Source organism: Eptatretus burgeri, chromosome 9 (genome assembly GCF_056783735.1).
Source record: "Eptatretus burgeri isolate ZD-2024b chromosome 9, Ebu_testis_v1, whole genome shotgun sequence".
NCBI lineage: Eukaryota > Metazoa > Chordata > Myxini > Myxiniformes > Myxinidae > Eptatretus > Eptatretus burgeri.
Genome location: NC_140969.1, coordinates 22,053,001 through 22,068,437, shown reverse-complemented (window position 1 = coordinate 22,068,437; position 15,437 = coordinate 22,053,001). Strand labels below are relative to the sequence as shown.

At 46.7% G+C, this 15,437-nt stretch overlaps 1 protein-coding gene across 3 annotated transcripts in view; it reads right to left on the bottom strand.

Moving 5' to 3' along the window:
* The window catches only part of EEA1 (early endosome antigen 1), a 68,786-nt gene that overhangs the window by 2,819 nt on the left and 50,530 nt on the right, over nt 1–15,437 (bottom strand). For all 3 annotated transcript variants that reach the window (XM_085894314.1, XM_085894315.1, XM_085894313.1), the window contains exons 23-26: nt 15,297–15,437; nt 14,858–15,096; nt 13,086–13,206; nt 12,786–12,884 (exon numbers count right to left, since the gene is read on the bottom strand). The exon at nt 15,297–15,437 is cut by the window's right edge and continues 45 nt beyond it. In XM_085894314.1, the coding sequence (XP_085750440.1) occupies nt 12,786–12,884; nt 13,086–13,206; nt 14,858–15,096; nt 15,297–15,437 (600 nt within the window). The remainder of the gene's footprint in view (nt 1–12,785; nt 12,885–13,085; nt 13,207–14,857; nt 15,097–15,296) is intronic.

The window sequence follows — 15,437 nt, the reverse complement described above, 5'->3', positions numbered from 1 at the left end:
TATGAGTGCGCCCCCGGCATGTCTGTCTAGCGCCGGCAATTTTATTTAAGTCGTCCGTGTGAGTGAGTTTGTTTAGTTAGTTACTCAGCCCTCAGGTTATTTATTTTGTGGACACGAATATCATGAATGCCGCACTCAGGGATCCGAAGGTAAAAGGTACTCAGGGAGAACTACACATGATGGCACACGAAAATTTGACGACTCGGGACGAGTCTGTAAAAAGGGGAGGGGGTAGTGTTACGGTAGTGGAAATTTACATTACACCATAAAGAGTCCTCAGGTGAGATATCTCGATAAGTCCATGTGAAGTTATCCCACACCCAGAGATGCCAACTTTTGGAAATCAGAATTAGGGAGGATTTGCAACCGACACTAAATAATGTGCGCGAAGCGCACATCTCGAGCGCGGAGCGCTCAACCCTTGCGGCGGGGTCCAGGGCCCGCCTTAGGGCCCTGGAAGCTCTGGGGTTCCAGACGCTCTCTAGTGCCCTCTGAGCCCTATTTTGGAGCATTTAACATGTTAAGAATTCCCACTTTTTGAACAAAAAAAGGGGAAAATTGTGCACTTTTTAATGTTACATGTATGTTAATATTAGTAAGTTAGGGGACAATCAAAGATTAACAAAAAGCACAAAAGAAGCAATATTTTTCTTACCTTACTGGCTGGTACTACTGCTGCTTGCTTTTTCCATGGCAGCTTTGCTGAGTGACAGCTGTGTGGCTCTTTTAGCCCTTCTGATTATGTCTTTGCTGTATTCTCTCTGGTAGCAAGGGGTGCTATGAGCTAGTTTTTCAATTAAGAGAGCTTCCAGGGTTTTGACACTCAAATTGGGACGAAATTCAGTATGATTCTTCCGTACAAGACTGAGTGCCCACTCACATGATGCGTTCGAATGAGGAATGACCAAGATTCCCTTCATCACTTTGCTCAAATTAGGATACTTCTTGGCACCAGTGCAGGGATCTGTGAGCTGTGAAATCCGATGCCACTGCTCATCCACTCTCACTGTCTCAGTAGCAATTGTAGCTATGGAGGCGTCTGCCTGGTAGTGAGCGAATTCACTCTCAAGACTGTCTATGTCACTATCACCGCCACTGAACAGACAGGGGAATTTCTTGATGAAAAACTCCACACAGTCAAACCCCACTTCTTGGTGTAGCTTAACATCCAGCACCTGAGCATGCTTGGCTAATTCATCATCTAGCGGACAGGTTTTGAAGATGTAATTGCAGGCTTTCACATAATATGAGCGAACTGCACTGAAGAAACCTTGGATGTCTGACTCACTCAGAGTGAAGGTGGATTTCTTGAGACTCCTTTGTTCCCTTATATACAGTTTGGCATCGTTCCCAATCATGAGGTCCTCATCATTCTTCTGATGATTTCTGTCAGAGAAGGGTACATTTACCAGAGCAACCGATGACACCGATGGTTTCAAAAACCGTACGAAGATATCTTTCAGAAGACTCCGTGTCTTCTGTTCTCAATTCTCTCTTCTCCTCTCCATCTTCTTTTCTCTTCTCTTCTCTTCTCCATTCAATTCTCCGTGCAGGAGATGAATACAGGGTTCGTCTCTTTGGAGCAGAAGATTCCCCTTCTCAAAAAGCTTGTTAGCATATCGAAGGAAGAAACAATAGAGTTTTGTTTGTGGAGACAAGAACATCCTGGTGACACGTTTTTCTCTAGATTCCTGCACAGTGTTTGAGGAAGATGCGCTTTTAGTTGTAGAACTCGTAGTACACTTAGCCGCAGGGCGATCACACTTGCGTTTACTGCCAGCAGAAGAGGTCAGACTCGTAGTACCAGATCCAATTTTACGTTTGAGGAGAGAGCTTGAGGTAGGTGCAGCCAAGGAAGAAGACCTCTGATTCGAAGGTTTTGCTGAGCTTCTATCAAGTGATTTGGCAAAAGCAGAACTTAACTTGGGTCCTTCTTTGCCTGTAGATGGGACTATCACAGTCTTTCTCGACTCTGAAGGGATCTGCTTTGTAGATGAACGTGATGAAGGGCCGGTGATGCTACCTGCTCTCAGCATTGGTTTTGGTGCTGTCCCTGCTGTCTTCTTCGCAGCAGATACTGCAGTGGTAGTGGTGAATGCTGCTCCACTAGTGCTTGATCCTGCATTGCCAGTACTGGCAGTAGATACAGTGCCGTCCTTCTTGCTCGTTGTTAGAGTCTTGGCTACAGTTGGTTGCATTTTTCTTCGTACTTCTTCTTTGAAGAAGAGGCGAAGTGGCTCCCACTGTTCAATCAGCCTGTCTAGGCACTGACCAAGGGACAGCCACCTTGTTGCGACATGCTTCAGAATCTTGTGTGTCGGGGCATCACAGAGTTCTTGCAGTGCTTTCACTCCTTTGACGCGTTTACTACTTTTGTCCAAGTAGTGGGTAAATATCGATGAGAAAGTCATCTAATTCAATGGGTAAGGCCTGAGCCGCCTTCTTGGCCGTATTGTGCATCATATGGCAAGGGCATCCCATGATGTAGCACTCTGGATTTTGTTTGTGGATATAAGCAGCGACTCCTTTGTGCTTGCCCACCATGACAGAGGCATTATCAGCACAAAAGGAAACACAATTTCCCCACGGAATTTTCCTGTCACTGAACTCATGATCAAGCAGTTTGAAAATGTTTTCTCCAGTGGAATCTTGTTTGCACGCAGGCAAACTTAGCAAACCTTGCTTCACAATCCCAGCACTGTTGTCATAGTACGAAATCAGGACAGGATATAGCTGGGCCTCACCACTGTCATTGCTACCGTCTGTAGCTAGGCTAAATGGAGCTAGTCTAGCAATATCGGCAATAGATGAAGCAGTAACATTTGACAACTCACCAATTATTGCTGAAGTTTTTGTTCTTGCACATCCATACTTTGAAGCAACTTTTGAATCTGGAAACATCTTTTGAAATCATGATCATGAGGTCCAGCATGATCTGAGACTGATATGGGCAAGTTATGTTCCACAATAAATCCACTAAAGAGAAGTTCCGCTCGGGTAACATCCTCTTCCTCGCTTGTCCCTTGTTTGGTGAAATAATTCAGAAGTGTACCGGTACTCGTGCTCGAAGATCTCTCCTTTGCAATGTCTGTGTGCCGTTTGCTTCCAACGTGCTTCCGAATATCATCGCGACCTCCGTGCTCAACTGAAATATCAACGCTGCATACTGTACAATACGCATGATGAATTCCTCTTTCAGACTTTCGAATACACGGGTATTGGAGACTGTATTCGGTCTTGTACTTCTGAGACCATTTCTTGGTCTCCGTAAGCTTCTTTTCTGCCATTTCGTAATCAACATCGAGGGCTTGAAGCATCGGTAACTTCGAAGTCGATGTTCCACAGCTGCAGCGCGACTCGTAGAACTCTAGCGGCTGTTAAACACCGCACGGTGGTCGCGACCGCCGGGCTGGTACGGGGCCCAGCTGCATGCAGTGAGCGTATCGCATGCATATACACTGTGCATACATACCGCATGCACTGTATTGCACACATACCGCATGCACTAAATCTCAGTGCATGATCGCATAAGCGAGATCCAGACCCAATGTTTCGCTGCTCCTCATTTGAATTTGCAATTTTTTACGTACAATTTGGTAGCAGCGAACGTTATGGAGTTACCACATGCTATACGTAGCAGACGATGCTTTTCATTCAATTCTCATACTAGTACATTCTGATTAGTGAACAGTGCAAAAATATCAAAATTTCGGGAGGATAAGGATAGTGATCGTAAGGGCGGGAGTTTGGGTGAATTTTCGGAAGCCTCCCGATGAAATCGGGAGGGTTGGCATCTGTGCACACCCATTGAAAAGAGGGAATTTATGTGATCCATTCGGGCTGCAATCCTTCAGTTCGCCATTTTTTCTTTCCCCATTGTTATTTTTCAACAATTAAGCCGCTAACAACACAAACAGCCACTACCCTGACCTTCACAACTCCATCCCGCAAACATTGCTTCACCGCCATTCCCAAACGACACCATAACCATCAAACCACCACAGAAAACCCTCCACCACCTTCGCCTTTCTCCTTCACAACCAACAACCGCACCACCTGTGAACACTGAACGTTGGGCTGTTGAGGGCTCATTCGGCGATTGGTGCCAAACGCACCGAGCCGCGAGCGCGAATGGCGGCCTTTCCGGGGGAAAATTCGGATCCAAAATGCTTCACGCCCACTTCCCCTCCGTCTAATGGGCGAGCGCGAGGCGGCTTGGCCCCGCCTCCAAGCGCGTGTATGTGAAGTCCGTTTATGCAAGTATGCGGATCAAGGGAGGTTCACGCCCCTTTTTACACGACCAATGGCTGAACAGAGGGTGGCGTGGCCCTGCCTCCAATCGCGTTTTGATCCGCATATTTGCATATCGGCTCCTCCTGAGTCGAACGAGGCAGGAGTGTGGAACTAAAAGAGGGTGAAGTTGAGCTTGGAGAGAAGTTGCGGAGGAGTTACAGGGAAGACGGTGGATGGCGACGAGGTTGCGGTGTGGGGGTCGCTTGACTCGTCGCGAGATCCAAGCCAGCCAGCCATACCCCTCTCCCTGAGAATCAACGATTTCCCCCCCCCACTCGCGCTGAGATAGTGCCAAGGGGGCCTCCCGTTCCCCCCCCCACCCTAAACATGGTGCCAACGGGACCGCTCGCGCGGAGCACGCCGGAGAGGAATCGACGACCACGCCAGGGCACGGAGCCGGGGTGCAGCTGCGCGAACATTGCGGCTTGCCCGCCATCGCGTCACGAGGACGCGGGTAAAACCTCCCCGGTCTCGTGGACCTGGCCGATCTTCCGGCATTCACGTACATTTGGTCTACGGACCTGTCTGCCTCCTCGCCTATGAGGGTGGCTTTCTTTTTCCTTTGCTTTTTGTGTAAATGCTTGTGGTGGCGCCGTCTGTTAAGTGAATCTATTTAAGTGTTGCCGTGTGTCGGTCTTAGTCGGTCGTATCTCTTTTTTTTTTTTACTGTTTCTTTCTGTGCTCGAATACGTGCCTTTTATTATTATTACTGTGACTGAATATACGTGCTTGCTTTGTGTCCATGTGTCACGCAATAAAATGCTTGCTTGTTGAACTGTTCCCGCTCTGCTTCATCTCCTTTCTTTTTATTGACTCTCCATCCTGCATGGCGTAAGAGATTGGTAGTGGGTGTAAGTTCCCGGTAACTCATCTGAACCGTCGAGGTCGACGATAACTCCGCTCGGTTATCTCTGCAGTACGGAACGAACCGCTTAAGCGCTTCGTGTCTGAAGCCGACCTGCGGCGAGGTACGATCGCCCGATTAACCATCCACGTAGGCACTTAGGTCGAGTTTGGCGAACAACCCTATCCTACGCGGGTGGCCAATTGGCACGATTGTGGTGAGGTCGAAAGACCCATCCGTGACTAGCTCCCGGCGTTGTTCCGAGAGGGTCACGACTGAATTGTCCGTCCGGTGGGCGACATGCTGCGATTCGAGTTACGTGGCCGATCGCACACCGGCGGGCGCGAATTCGCAACAATATAAACACAAGCCGGTTGGCGACATGGGTGGTCGCTAGACTAAGGCGAATTTGAAATATGGAGACAAAAGAACGCATCAGATGGCATTTTTGCCGTTCGTTGTTCCATATAGGAACATGACAAGCAACTGTCCATTCATCATATGTTTTCGATTCCTTAATTCTATGTTAGGGAATCCCAACGCGAACGTTGGGGTGAAAGCATATAGTAATATAATTGCATACTAGTCACAATTTTTGACGGATCGGGCTGAAAATTTTTGACAAAGAAGTTGATTATAGTGCGCATAAAAGCGCGGAAGCCGATTTTTTGATTTTCGAAAAAAAAAATATATATATATATATAAATATTTTTCTGACTTTTTCAAAAATTTCAAAGTCCCTTTGCTAGGCAACGGTGGCGTCCATAGCAACGGTGCTCAAAAGCATAAAACTAGATCCTGGTATGAACCTACCAGTCAAGTTTCATCAAAATAGGTTGACTCCTCTGGCCTCCAGAGCTGTCCATTGCATACAGACAGACAGACGGAAAACCTGAGAATAACGGTCGTCTAGCGACCACCCAATATACACATATACATATATATATATATATATATATATATATATATATATATATATATATATATATATATATATATATATATATATATATATATATATATATATATATATATACACGGACCAAAGGAAGTAGTGTGAGCCGCTCTATTAGTAGAATGTGAGCATCTCTTTTGCAGGATTGGTACCAACTCACAAGATTTGTAGCAACCATGGCTTGCTCGATGCAAACGATTGCAACAACACTTTTCTGGTATCGGACTCTCCACGTACAAAGAATGCAAAAAAACAAGCAACACAAAAAGAAATTCTGACCCTCCTCACTCCTTCTTCTCTGCAATCTGCAAGTCCCAACTTCTCCCATCATCCTTTCTCTTCATCCCTCCCGTTTACCAGACTTGGTATGGTGTAATAGTTAAAACGTCCAGTCTGAGTATGGGAGTTGGCGGTTCGAATCCCAGCAAGTCATACCAAAAACTTTTTAAAAAATGATACATGCTGCTTCTTATTTGAAGTTCGGAATTTAAAAGGACTGAGCATGGCCAAAACTCCTGGACTCTGTGTCTTTTTGTACCTGAGAAGGGGGAGAAGTGTCTGACAAACCTCCACTGATTCTGCAACTAGATCCGATGGCATCAGCTCACATGTCCCAAAAACCTACTATACTGCTCTTGCACTTCCTTTCATTTTCCCTAGGTCATTCTCCATCTGCTTGGAAGCCAGCCGGCATCACTACATCATATAAACAAGGTGCAAAAACCGATCCGCAGACGTAGTAGCTTCCTTGCAATCATCAGCAAGGTCATAGAATTCATCATCGCAGTTGACATGAAATCCTTCCTTTTCTCCAAAGGCCTCATCTCAGATCATCAATTCTGATTCAGACCAAGTGACTCTACCTTGGACATGTTGCTTCTGTTCTCCCAACAATGGATGGAGGCCCTCAATGTCAGACATGAGATCAGGGCTGTCTCTCTGGACACATCTCGAGATTTCAATAGTCTGGCATCCTGCCCTGCAGCATACTGCCACACTTGGCTTCCTGACTTCCTCTACTTTCATAGCCAACGTGTGGCTCTCAATGGAATCTTTTCAACTTCTCTCCCTGTCAAGGCTGAAGTGCCCTCAGTGATTGTTCTTGGTCCAGTCCTATTCCTCATGTTCATCAACAATCTCTCTGACTTTTGAAAATCCTCTTCAGCTCTTTGCTGATGACTCTACCCTCTGCCGTGACATCCCTCATCCTTCAGCTAGGTAGGCTGCAGTCTCTTCCCTCTCTTCAGACCTTGAAAAAAAAAATCACAGGCTGGTCAAACACTTGGAATGTGTCTTTCAATGCTGACAAATCTCTCACACTCACCATCTCTCTCTGAAAGGACCATCTGGCAAATCCGCCTATCTACTTTCTTTACAATCCTCTTGAGGAAGTTCAGCCACTCAAACTTCAGGGTCTCACTATCCGCCATGATCTTTCTTGGGCATACTACTACTTGGGCATGCCAGCCACCACCAACTGGGCATCCTCCGTCATGCAAAGTCCTTCTTTGGCACACATGAACTCTTATCCACTTACAGTACAAGGCCTTCATCCATAGTTTGATGGAGTACTGCTCTCCCCACTAGGCTGGCATTCCTTGATCACAACTTGCTCAGCTTGATGCCGTGGAACAACATCAAGTCAGTGGAAACCACGTTTTAAGTCAGGTCAGGCCAGATTAGATCTGTGACTTGCTGCAGGTATCATGTAAACCTGTACTAACCTGTTCCATGGTCGGGTTGTCGGCGGCTAAACCTTCTCCCCCACCAGGTTTTCTGGTGAGGAGGGTGTTTGGATATGGACACCCAGCAGGATTAAAAACAAAACCTGTCAAAGGGCAGAGGAGCTCCTTGTGAGCCAACGGCCATCCATATCTAGTGCCCAACTGTGTCTGCAGACATCCTCCTGCAGTTGGGTTACTTCTTATTAGGAGGTTGGTGGCAGGATTTGCACTCCGGCCACCGTAAAACCCTTCATTCCGCAAAACACAAAAACGCAAAGAAATCTGAAAACCCACTCCGTGGGAGTACCTCCTGTGCTGCTTCCCTTCGCAGAGCAGCTCACCGGATGACGGGATTGGGGCAAAGCCTTCGGGACCCCCAATCTTTGATGATAGGAGGGAAACCACGGGGTAACATCCCTTGGTCAGATTGCGGGAGAGTGTGTCGGAGTGGTGCTGAGGTGTCGTCCACCAGACGGCGGTCTCCTTGGGTTAACCTGAGGCAGTCCCTTCAGGTGGGTGCCTGGAATGTCCACTCCCTAAGAGAGGATGATCACCTGTCTCTGTTATCATCTGAGCACAAGCATTTGGACATCGGGATTGCAGCTCTCTCTGAGGTTTGGAGACCGGATTGCGGCGAGATAATGGTGGGTGGTTATACCTACTATTGGTCTGGTCACTCTGATGGTTACCATTCCCAAGGAGTTGCTGTAGTTGTGTCAAATAAACTGACTCCAATGATAATTGAGGTAACACCTGTCAACGAGCATATTATGAGACAAAGGATTTGTCACTCCTTAGGTGTCATTTCCCTGGTCTCTGTTTATACTCCGATTGAGGTGAGTGATCTCACCGTAAGGATACATTCGATGCCACGCTCGAGTCTGTGGTTGATGAGTGCCCCAGACGAGATACACTTCCAGTCTTGGGGGATTTCCATGCATCAACTGGAACTAATAGGGATGGTTATGAGATGTGTGTTGGTCCCCATTGGTTCTGGAACTGTGAACCTGAATAGCACTAAGTTCCTTGACTTTGCAAGAAGTCATGGACTTAGGGTGGCTGGTTCATGGTTTCAGCACCCACAAGGTCATCGCTGGACTTGGTATTCCAACGCTGGCAGTGTGGCAAAGGAGATTGACCATGTCCTCATTGATGGTTGCTGGAGGATGATCCAGAACTGCAGGGTCGACCGGAGTGCTCAGTTCCTCAATACTGACCACCGGCTTGTTGTAGCAACTCTGAAGTTGCTCCTTAAATCCAGGAGAATGGTACCATCCCAGCCTAGGCTGGATGTTGGCAAGCTCAAGAATGAGAGGGTAGCTGAGGAGTTTGCGAACAAGCTGAGTGGAGATTTGGGGGGGGGGGGTCTGAGTGCTTTGGGAGGTCCTGAAGAGTTGTGGAGTGCCTTCAACACCACCGTACTTGATGTTGCCGGTGGATGTCTTGGAACTCACCGCAGGGCAAAGAAGAATTTTGTCTCTCAAGAGACACTGGATACCATTGACCAGAGTCACAGGGCCAGGCTGAATGGCAGAGCTGAGCTGTTCAGGGAGCTGAGGCATAAAACTGTATGTGCGCTATGGGTGGACAAGGAGGCCTATGTGCAAGGAATCTTTGAGGGGGTAGAGCATCACCTGTGGTCAAGGAATTATCGTCCCACTTACAGGGGAATTCGCGCATTGCGTTCATCCAAGCCTATCCCTCGGAGCACTGCAGTTAGAGCAGAGTGTGGTAGGTTCTTGACAGGAGTCTGAAGTGAAGGCCCGCTGGGCCGGTTACTTTGAGCGGTTGTACCAGGCTGATCCCCCAGCTGTCGAGTTGGACGTCAAGGGTGTTACAATCCCTGTTGCTGACCCTCGAATCAACTGTGGTCCACCTTCGCTTGTGGAAACACGGGCTGCGGTGAACCGGTTGAAACGGGGAAAAGCTCCAGGGATCTGTGGCATCCATGCTGAACTTCTCAAGGCTGGTGGAAATGCTGCACTCGTGTCATTGCATGCAGTTCTGTGCTCTGCCTGGAACACAGGCATCATCCCAACTGACTGGAAGAGGGGCCTTGTTGTCCCTCTCTGGAAAGGGAAGGGCGATCGCCAAGACTGCAACAACTACCGAGGGGTGACGCTGCTCTCAGTGCCGGGCAAGGTCTTTGCTCGGATAATTCTTGATAGGGTTTGCCACCACCTGCTTGAGCACCAGCGTCCAGAGCAGTCGGGCTTTTCACCAGAGAGATCAACGATTGACCGTATCCTTGCTCTTCGCGTCCTCACCGAACGCAGACGAGAGTTTCGGCAGGGGCTGCTTGCAGCCTTTGTTGATCTCTGTAAAGCGTTCGATTCAGTGAATCGGGATGCCCTCTTGAGGATTCTTGGTCTACGTGGGGTGCCACCAAAACTGATCGATCTGATGTCTGACCTCTACTCTGGTACTGAGAGTGTTGTGAGATGTGGTGGTGCAATCTCTGACTTATTTCCAGTTGTTACTGGAGTTCGTCAGGGGTGTATACTGGCCCCCACACTTTTCAGCACTTGTATGGACTGGAATCTCGGGAGGATGTCAAAGAGATCAAGCTGCGGTGCATCGTTTGGGAATGTCAAGATCCCTGACCTTGATTTCGCAGATGACGTAGTCATCTTTGCGGAGACTTTAGATATCCTTTTGGGGGCCCTCGAGGTGTTGAATGAGGAGTCAGAGCCACTGGGATTACGGGTTTCCTGGGTCAAAACTAAGATCCAGGCTTTCAATGACATCTTGGATGATGCTGTCCTGTCTGTGCCTGTTTGTGGTGATGATGTTGAGGTCATGGAGAGATTCACTTACCTTGGCAGTGATATTTATGTCTCTGCTGGCTGCGAGTCAGAGGTCAATAGTCATCTGGGTCGGGCCTGGGGAGTCATGGATTTACTGGATAATGGAGTGTGGCGCTGCCGGTACCTGTGCGGAAAGACGTAAGTCCGAGTCTTCAGGTCCTTGGTGCTTCCAGTCTTGCTTTATGGATGCGAGACTTTGACTCTGACCAAGGATCTGAGACGGAGACTTAATTCCTTTGGTACCAGGTCTCTTCGGAGAATCCTTGGCTATCGCTGGTCGGGCTTTGTGTCCAATGAGCGGTTGCTGAGAAAGACTCAAATGAGATTTGTTACCTGCATATTCCGTGAGCGTCAGCTGCGGCTGTATGGACATGTGGCTCATTTTCTTGACGCTGATCCTGCTCACCAGATTCTCTCAGCGAGGGAGTCTCGTGAGTGGAGGAGGCCAATGGGCCGACCACATGCCTCGTCATTGCAGCAGGTTGATCGGCATCTCAAGGAGATCTGGATGGGCCAGGCATCTGCCTGGGGGATGGCCAGACGGAGGCCCCTGGAGTACCGGCGGAAAGTGGACGCAGCAACGCGCTGCTCTGGCGCATGCTCCCATCCCTAAACCACGTCCTTCAAAATCATTGGACTTTTCAATGATGAAGCTGAGTATATGGGTCGATCACTTTCCCATTGCAGACAGGTCGGTTGTCTGTCTTCAACTGCCGCCTTTCTGGTCTTGCACCCTCTGCTATTTCCGTGTTCTGACCCCCCACCCCCCTGCCTTACCCCTCCAGGTTTATGCAGGGTGCATGCGGTCAGCCAGCAACCCCCATCTGGTGAAACTCAAAAAATCCAGAATCATTGCTCACATACGCTCCTCTTTTTCCCCACCTGTGGAACCAAATTCCTCACTCTTATCCTTCCCTTCTTCAAGACAGCTGTTCACCACCATCTTCCCCCATCCAAAACCATGATCTTTTCCACCCCATTAACTCCCACCTCCCCTGACACCCAAGCATGACACCCAAAAACTTTCCAGTTTTTCCCTCCCGATTGTTTGCTTCTGTATCCATTTTCTTCACCCCATGTTCTCACCTACCCCTCATTCTTCCCCCACATTCCTTATTTCTTAGTCTCCCTCGACTTTGTCCCTCATCCCTGCTGTTGGTGTGTTTCCCCCATCTCTTTCTGCTGTTCCTTTTGTTCTGTTAGGTCATGATTAGTTCTATGTTCTATCTCCTCCACGAGCTTCGACAGTGGAAACAAAAAATTAAAAACAAAAATAAAAACCACAGCACAGCCAAGATGGGCCTCACAGCCTCCTCCTACATTGAAGTTTCTCGCAAGGGAACTTATTGTCCAACTTCTTTGCTACCTGACGTACCCTTCCTTTTATCATCCTCCTAACATCCTTTTATCAAATTACACCCCTCACCTCCTCACCTCGGAGTGCAAATCCTGCCACCATCCTCCTAATAAGAAGTAACCCAACTGCAGGAGGACGTCCGCAGACACAATTGGGCAAAATCCACCACGTGTGCAGATTAACCTTGCCGGTAGCACATTTTATTATTTTATAAACCTGCACATCATGTTGCCATGCATGGCTGGTCTATTGCAGTTTGCTGCTGCCTTGTTTAATGACAAAAAAGGATTCCTTTAAATAAAATAAAAAAAGAGAAAAAAATGGCGAGTTATTTGATAAATTTACACAAGTACGTATTGCAAATTCGAATTTTTGAGAAGGGACAAGATTGGAAATCTCTTCACTCTCACTTTAATGTTATTTTGTTGGCGTATCATATCTTATAACTCCCTGTTGAACACCTGGCAAATAAAATAAATAAAATGTCTCATTTTCACAATAGGAATGTGGTGGGTTGATCAGTGTTTGAAAGTCAAATGCAGAAAAAGACCATTTGTCCCACAATGCCGAAGTAACTGAAACTCAAATATGATGCAAGTACAGAAACTACGGTCTTATTAGCGATCCCTCAACTTTACGCACTATAAATATCCCCACATCGGGTAATTAATTGCGCAAGGTGATTTCACTTCCAACATACATATTTGCAAAAGAAAATGTAACACCGCAACTATTAGTAGAAGTGACCGAGTTATGCAGAAAAAAGAAAAAACATTTTGATAATAAAAGACTGTAGGTCTCGTACCCGGCGAATTGTGACGCTGAAGATCTTTTTGCACGCCATGCAGTTTTGTACATTGCCATCGTCTGTCCACTTCCTGCTCAACACCTGCGTCTGTTTGATCTGTGGGACACAATGCAAAAACTGGTCATTCTGGGTGGGAATCGGGGAGAAGAGTGGAAATGAGCTCAGAGAGCCAACTTGCTATATTATCTGGAGGACCATACTATGGACATTCGATCACTTCCAATAATTTGTGCCTGCTCAAACTTAAATTGGCGAGGCAGTTTGAATGTGGAGGGATCAGGTGCTCGGAATTCCAACCTGCAAGGACTGGTTCTCACGGCCGAGCTCCTGCATGGCGGCCTGGGCGTCCTCCAGCTTCCTTCGCAGCTCAGTAACGCGGGATTGCAGCCTCTCAGATTCGCTCTCACCCCGCACACACCTGCAGGAAAAGTTTGGAGCATGTGAATGACAGATCAATCAATCGGCATCAAAGTGGAAATTCACAAGGTAAGTGTCTGCAGGATTTGTTTTTTTTTCGATTATAGAGACCCAAAGATCATGGAGGAGCTTGCACATCCAATCACATGCAAGACAAAGACATTGTAGACATCAGTGTACTTTTACTTGAATTAAAACAATGATATTACAAAAATGGACAACTATAAGGAGTACATTCAGAGCTCTTATTGTGCTGCGGATGTATTCCAACCTTTTAGAGCGCGATAAGAAACAGTGCTCTATGAGGTCATGATAACATGATTCCAATGGAGATGTGTCGCATTAGCGCTATTTCTTACCTATGAGCAAATGGTAATAGCACTAATAATTATTATATACGCAAGATAAACGTATTAAAGCACTTTATCAATAACAACAATCATTATTAATGATAGGTAATGACATAAAAATACAACTAGAGCAAAGTCGATAGCACGCCATCGGAAATCACCATGCTTCCAACCAAAACCAAAGTTTAATGATGGCAAAAAGTTCCACCAGGTTTGACCCAAAGCAAAATTTTGAGTTAGATAATCTTCTGTTTTGATCTCTGTGACCCTAAGTCCCAACCCCCTGTGGCATGAACCGGGGGTCAAAAAAATAAAAATCATTACATATTTCATGAGTCCTCCAATGTTGATTGGATATACAACGTTTCATCAAAAAATTGTTTAAAAATGTGGCCGGAATTGCATCTTTTTGGAATTTGACCTTTTTGCATGTATTGAAATGTTTGCAAAAAATATGGAAAAACAAGACAAAAAGAGAGTTACCACAGTGGAATAAACACTATTCTGTAGGAGGAGTTCAAAACTCGTGGAGACGAGCGCATGCCCATTGGCACAGCGCTAACCAGTGTACGCCATCTGCATATGTTGGGATTCGTACCTTTGTTAAAGCTTTGTTTCTCCCAACTGAATTCACTCGCCTGCAGTTAATTAAAATATATTCCTGCTTGCTGTTCACAAAGGAACACTGGAATGCCGTGTGTAGAGATGAGGATGGAGTCGGTCTTGAGTAATCCACAAGAATGCTGTTAGCAGCATTAGGGAGTAACTCTGCTTCCTCGTTATCTTGCTTGATTCATGGTTGTTGAAGAACACAAGCCAGTTGCTAAAGGCAGCTGGTCAGGTTGAAAGAAAGGACAATTGCGAAATAAGCATTTGTCCAAGATGGAACCGTATATAAGAGAGTAGCTCAACTGATAGAGCCAGAGCACTCTCTGGGTAACCTCAATTGCTAATTGGTGTTCCTGGTGTTTGTTGCTCTCCATGCGGCCGCATGTATTGGTAAATAATAAACAATTTTCTCTCAAGTACATCAACGTCTTCATGCCTTGGTAAAGGGAGATCGACGCCTCGACACATATACGTGTGTGTGTTCTCGTGCGGAACTTTTGAACTGTTTTATGGATCATCATGAAGTTTTCGTGTTTTATAGTAAAAAAATTCCTCCAGAAAAATTAGTGCTATAACAAAATAGCGTTATATGAGGTATGCCTGTACATGGGATTGGAACTGAGATTCCCTGCTTTTGGAGTCAGGGATTCAGATGATAAAACCAACAGGCCAACTGAAGATTGCAAAACTTGCCTCTCGAGGAGAGCACGGCGCTCATCTTGCCCATTCTGCAACGATGCTTCCTTCACTGCAAGTTCTCCGAGAAGTTCCTCGTTACGTTTCTGCAGCTCGACATTACCGTCCTTCTCAGTCTGACCCTCACGACGCAGTGTTGCCAGGTTATCCGTTAGCGCTGAGAGCTGCAGCTGCATCCTGCCTTCAGCCTCCTCATGTTCTACGAGCTGCCGTGCTCTGGACGTGCATTCTGCTTCCTAAGTTGGACAAAGGAAGAATTGAAAATAAATCAGTGAATAACACCGAAAGTCATTAACTCACAAAGTGAAACAAACTTCATCTGCAACCTCATTCTAAGATATCTTGTTCATTAACAATTCAGTTCACAGTTGAAACTCGAGATCAAACTTTCAACTTCGTGAAAATGCAAACTGAACCTGGTAATATTTTCACCTACCAGTTCTGCTTTCAGTTCCTCCGTCTGCTGTGTCAGCTCGAGCTCGTATTTCTGCACTTGGTCCTTGGCTTTTGTCTCTGCCGCTTGAGCCGCTTCAACCTCAGCCTGCAGTAACTGCAACTTCTCCTGCAGCTCCTGGTG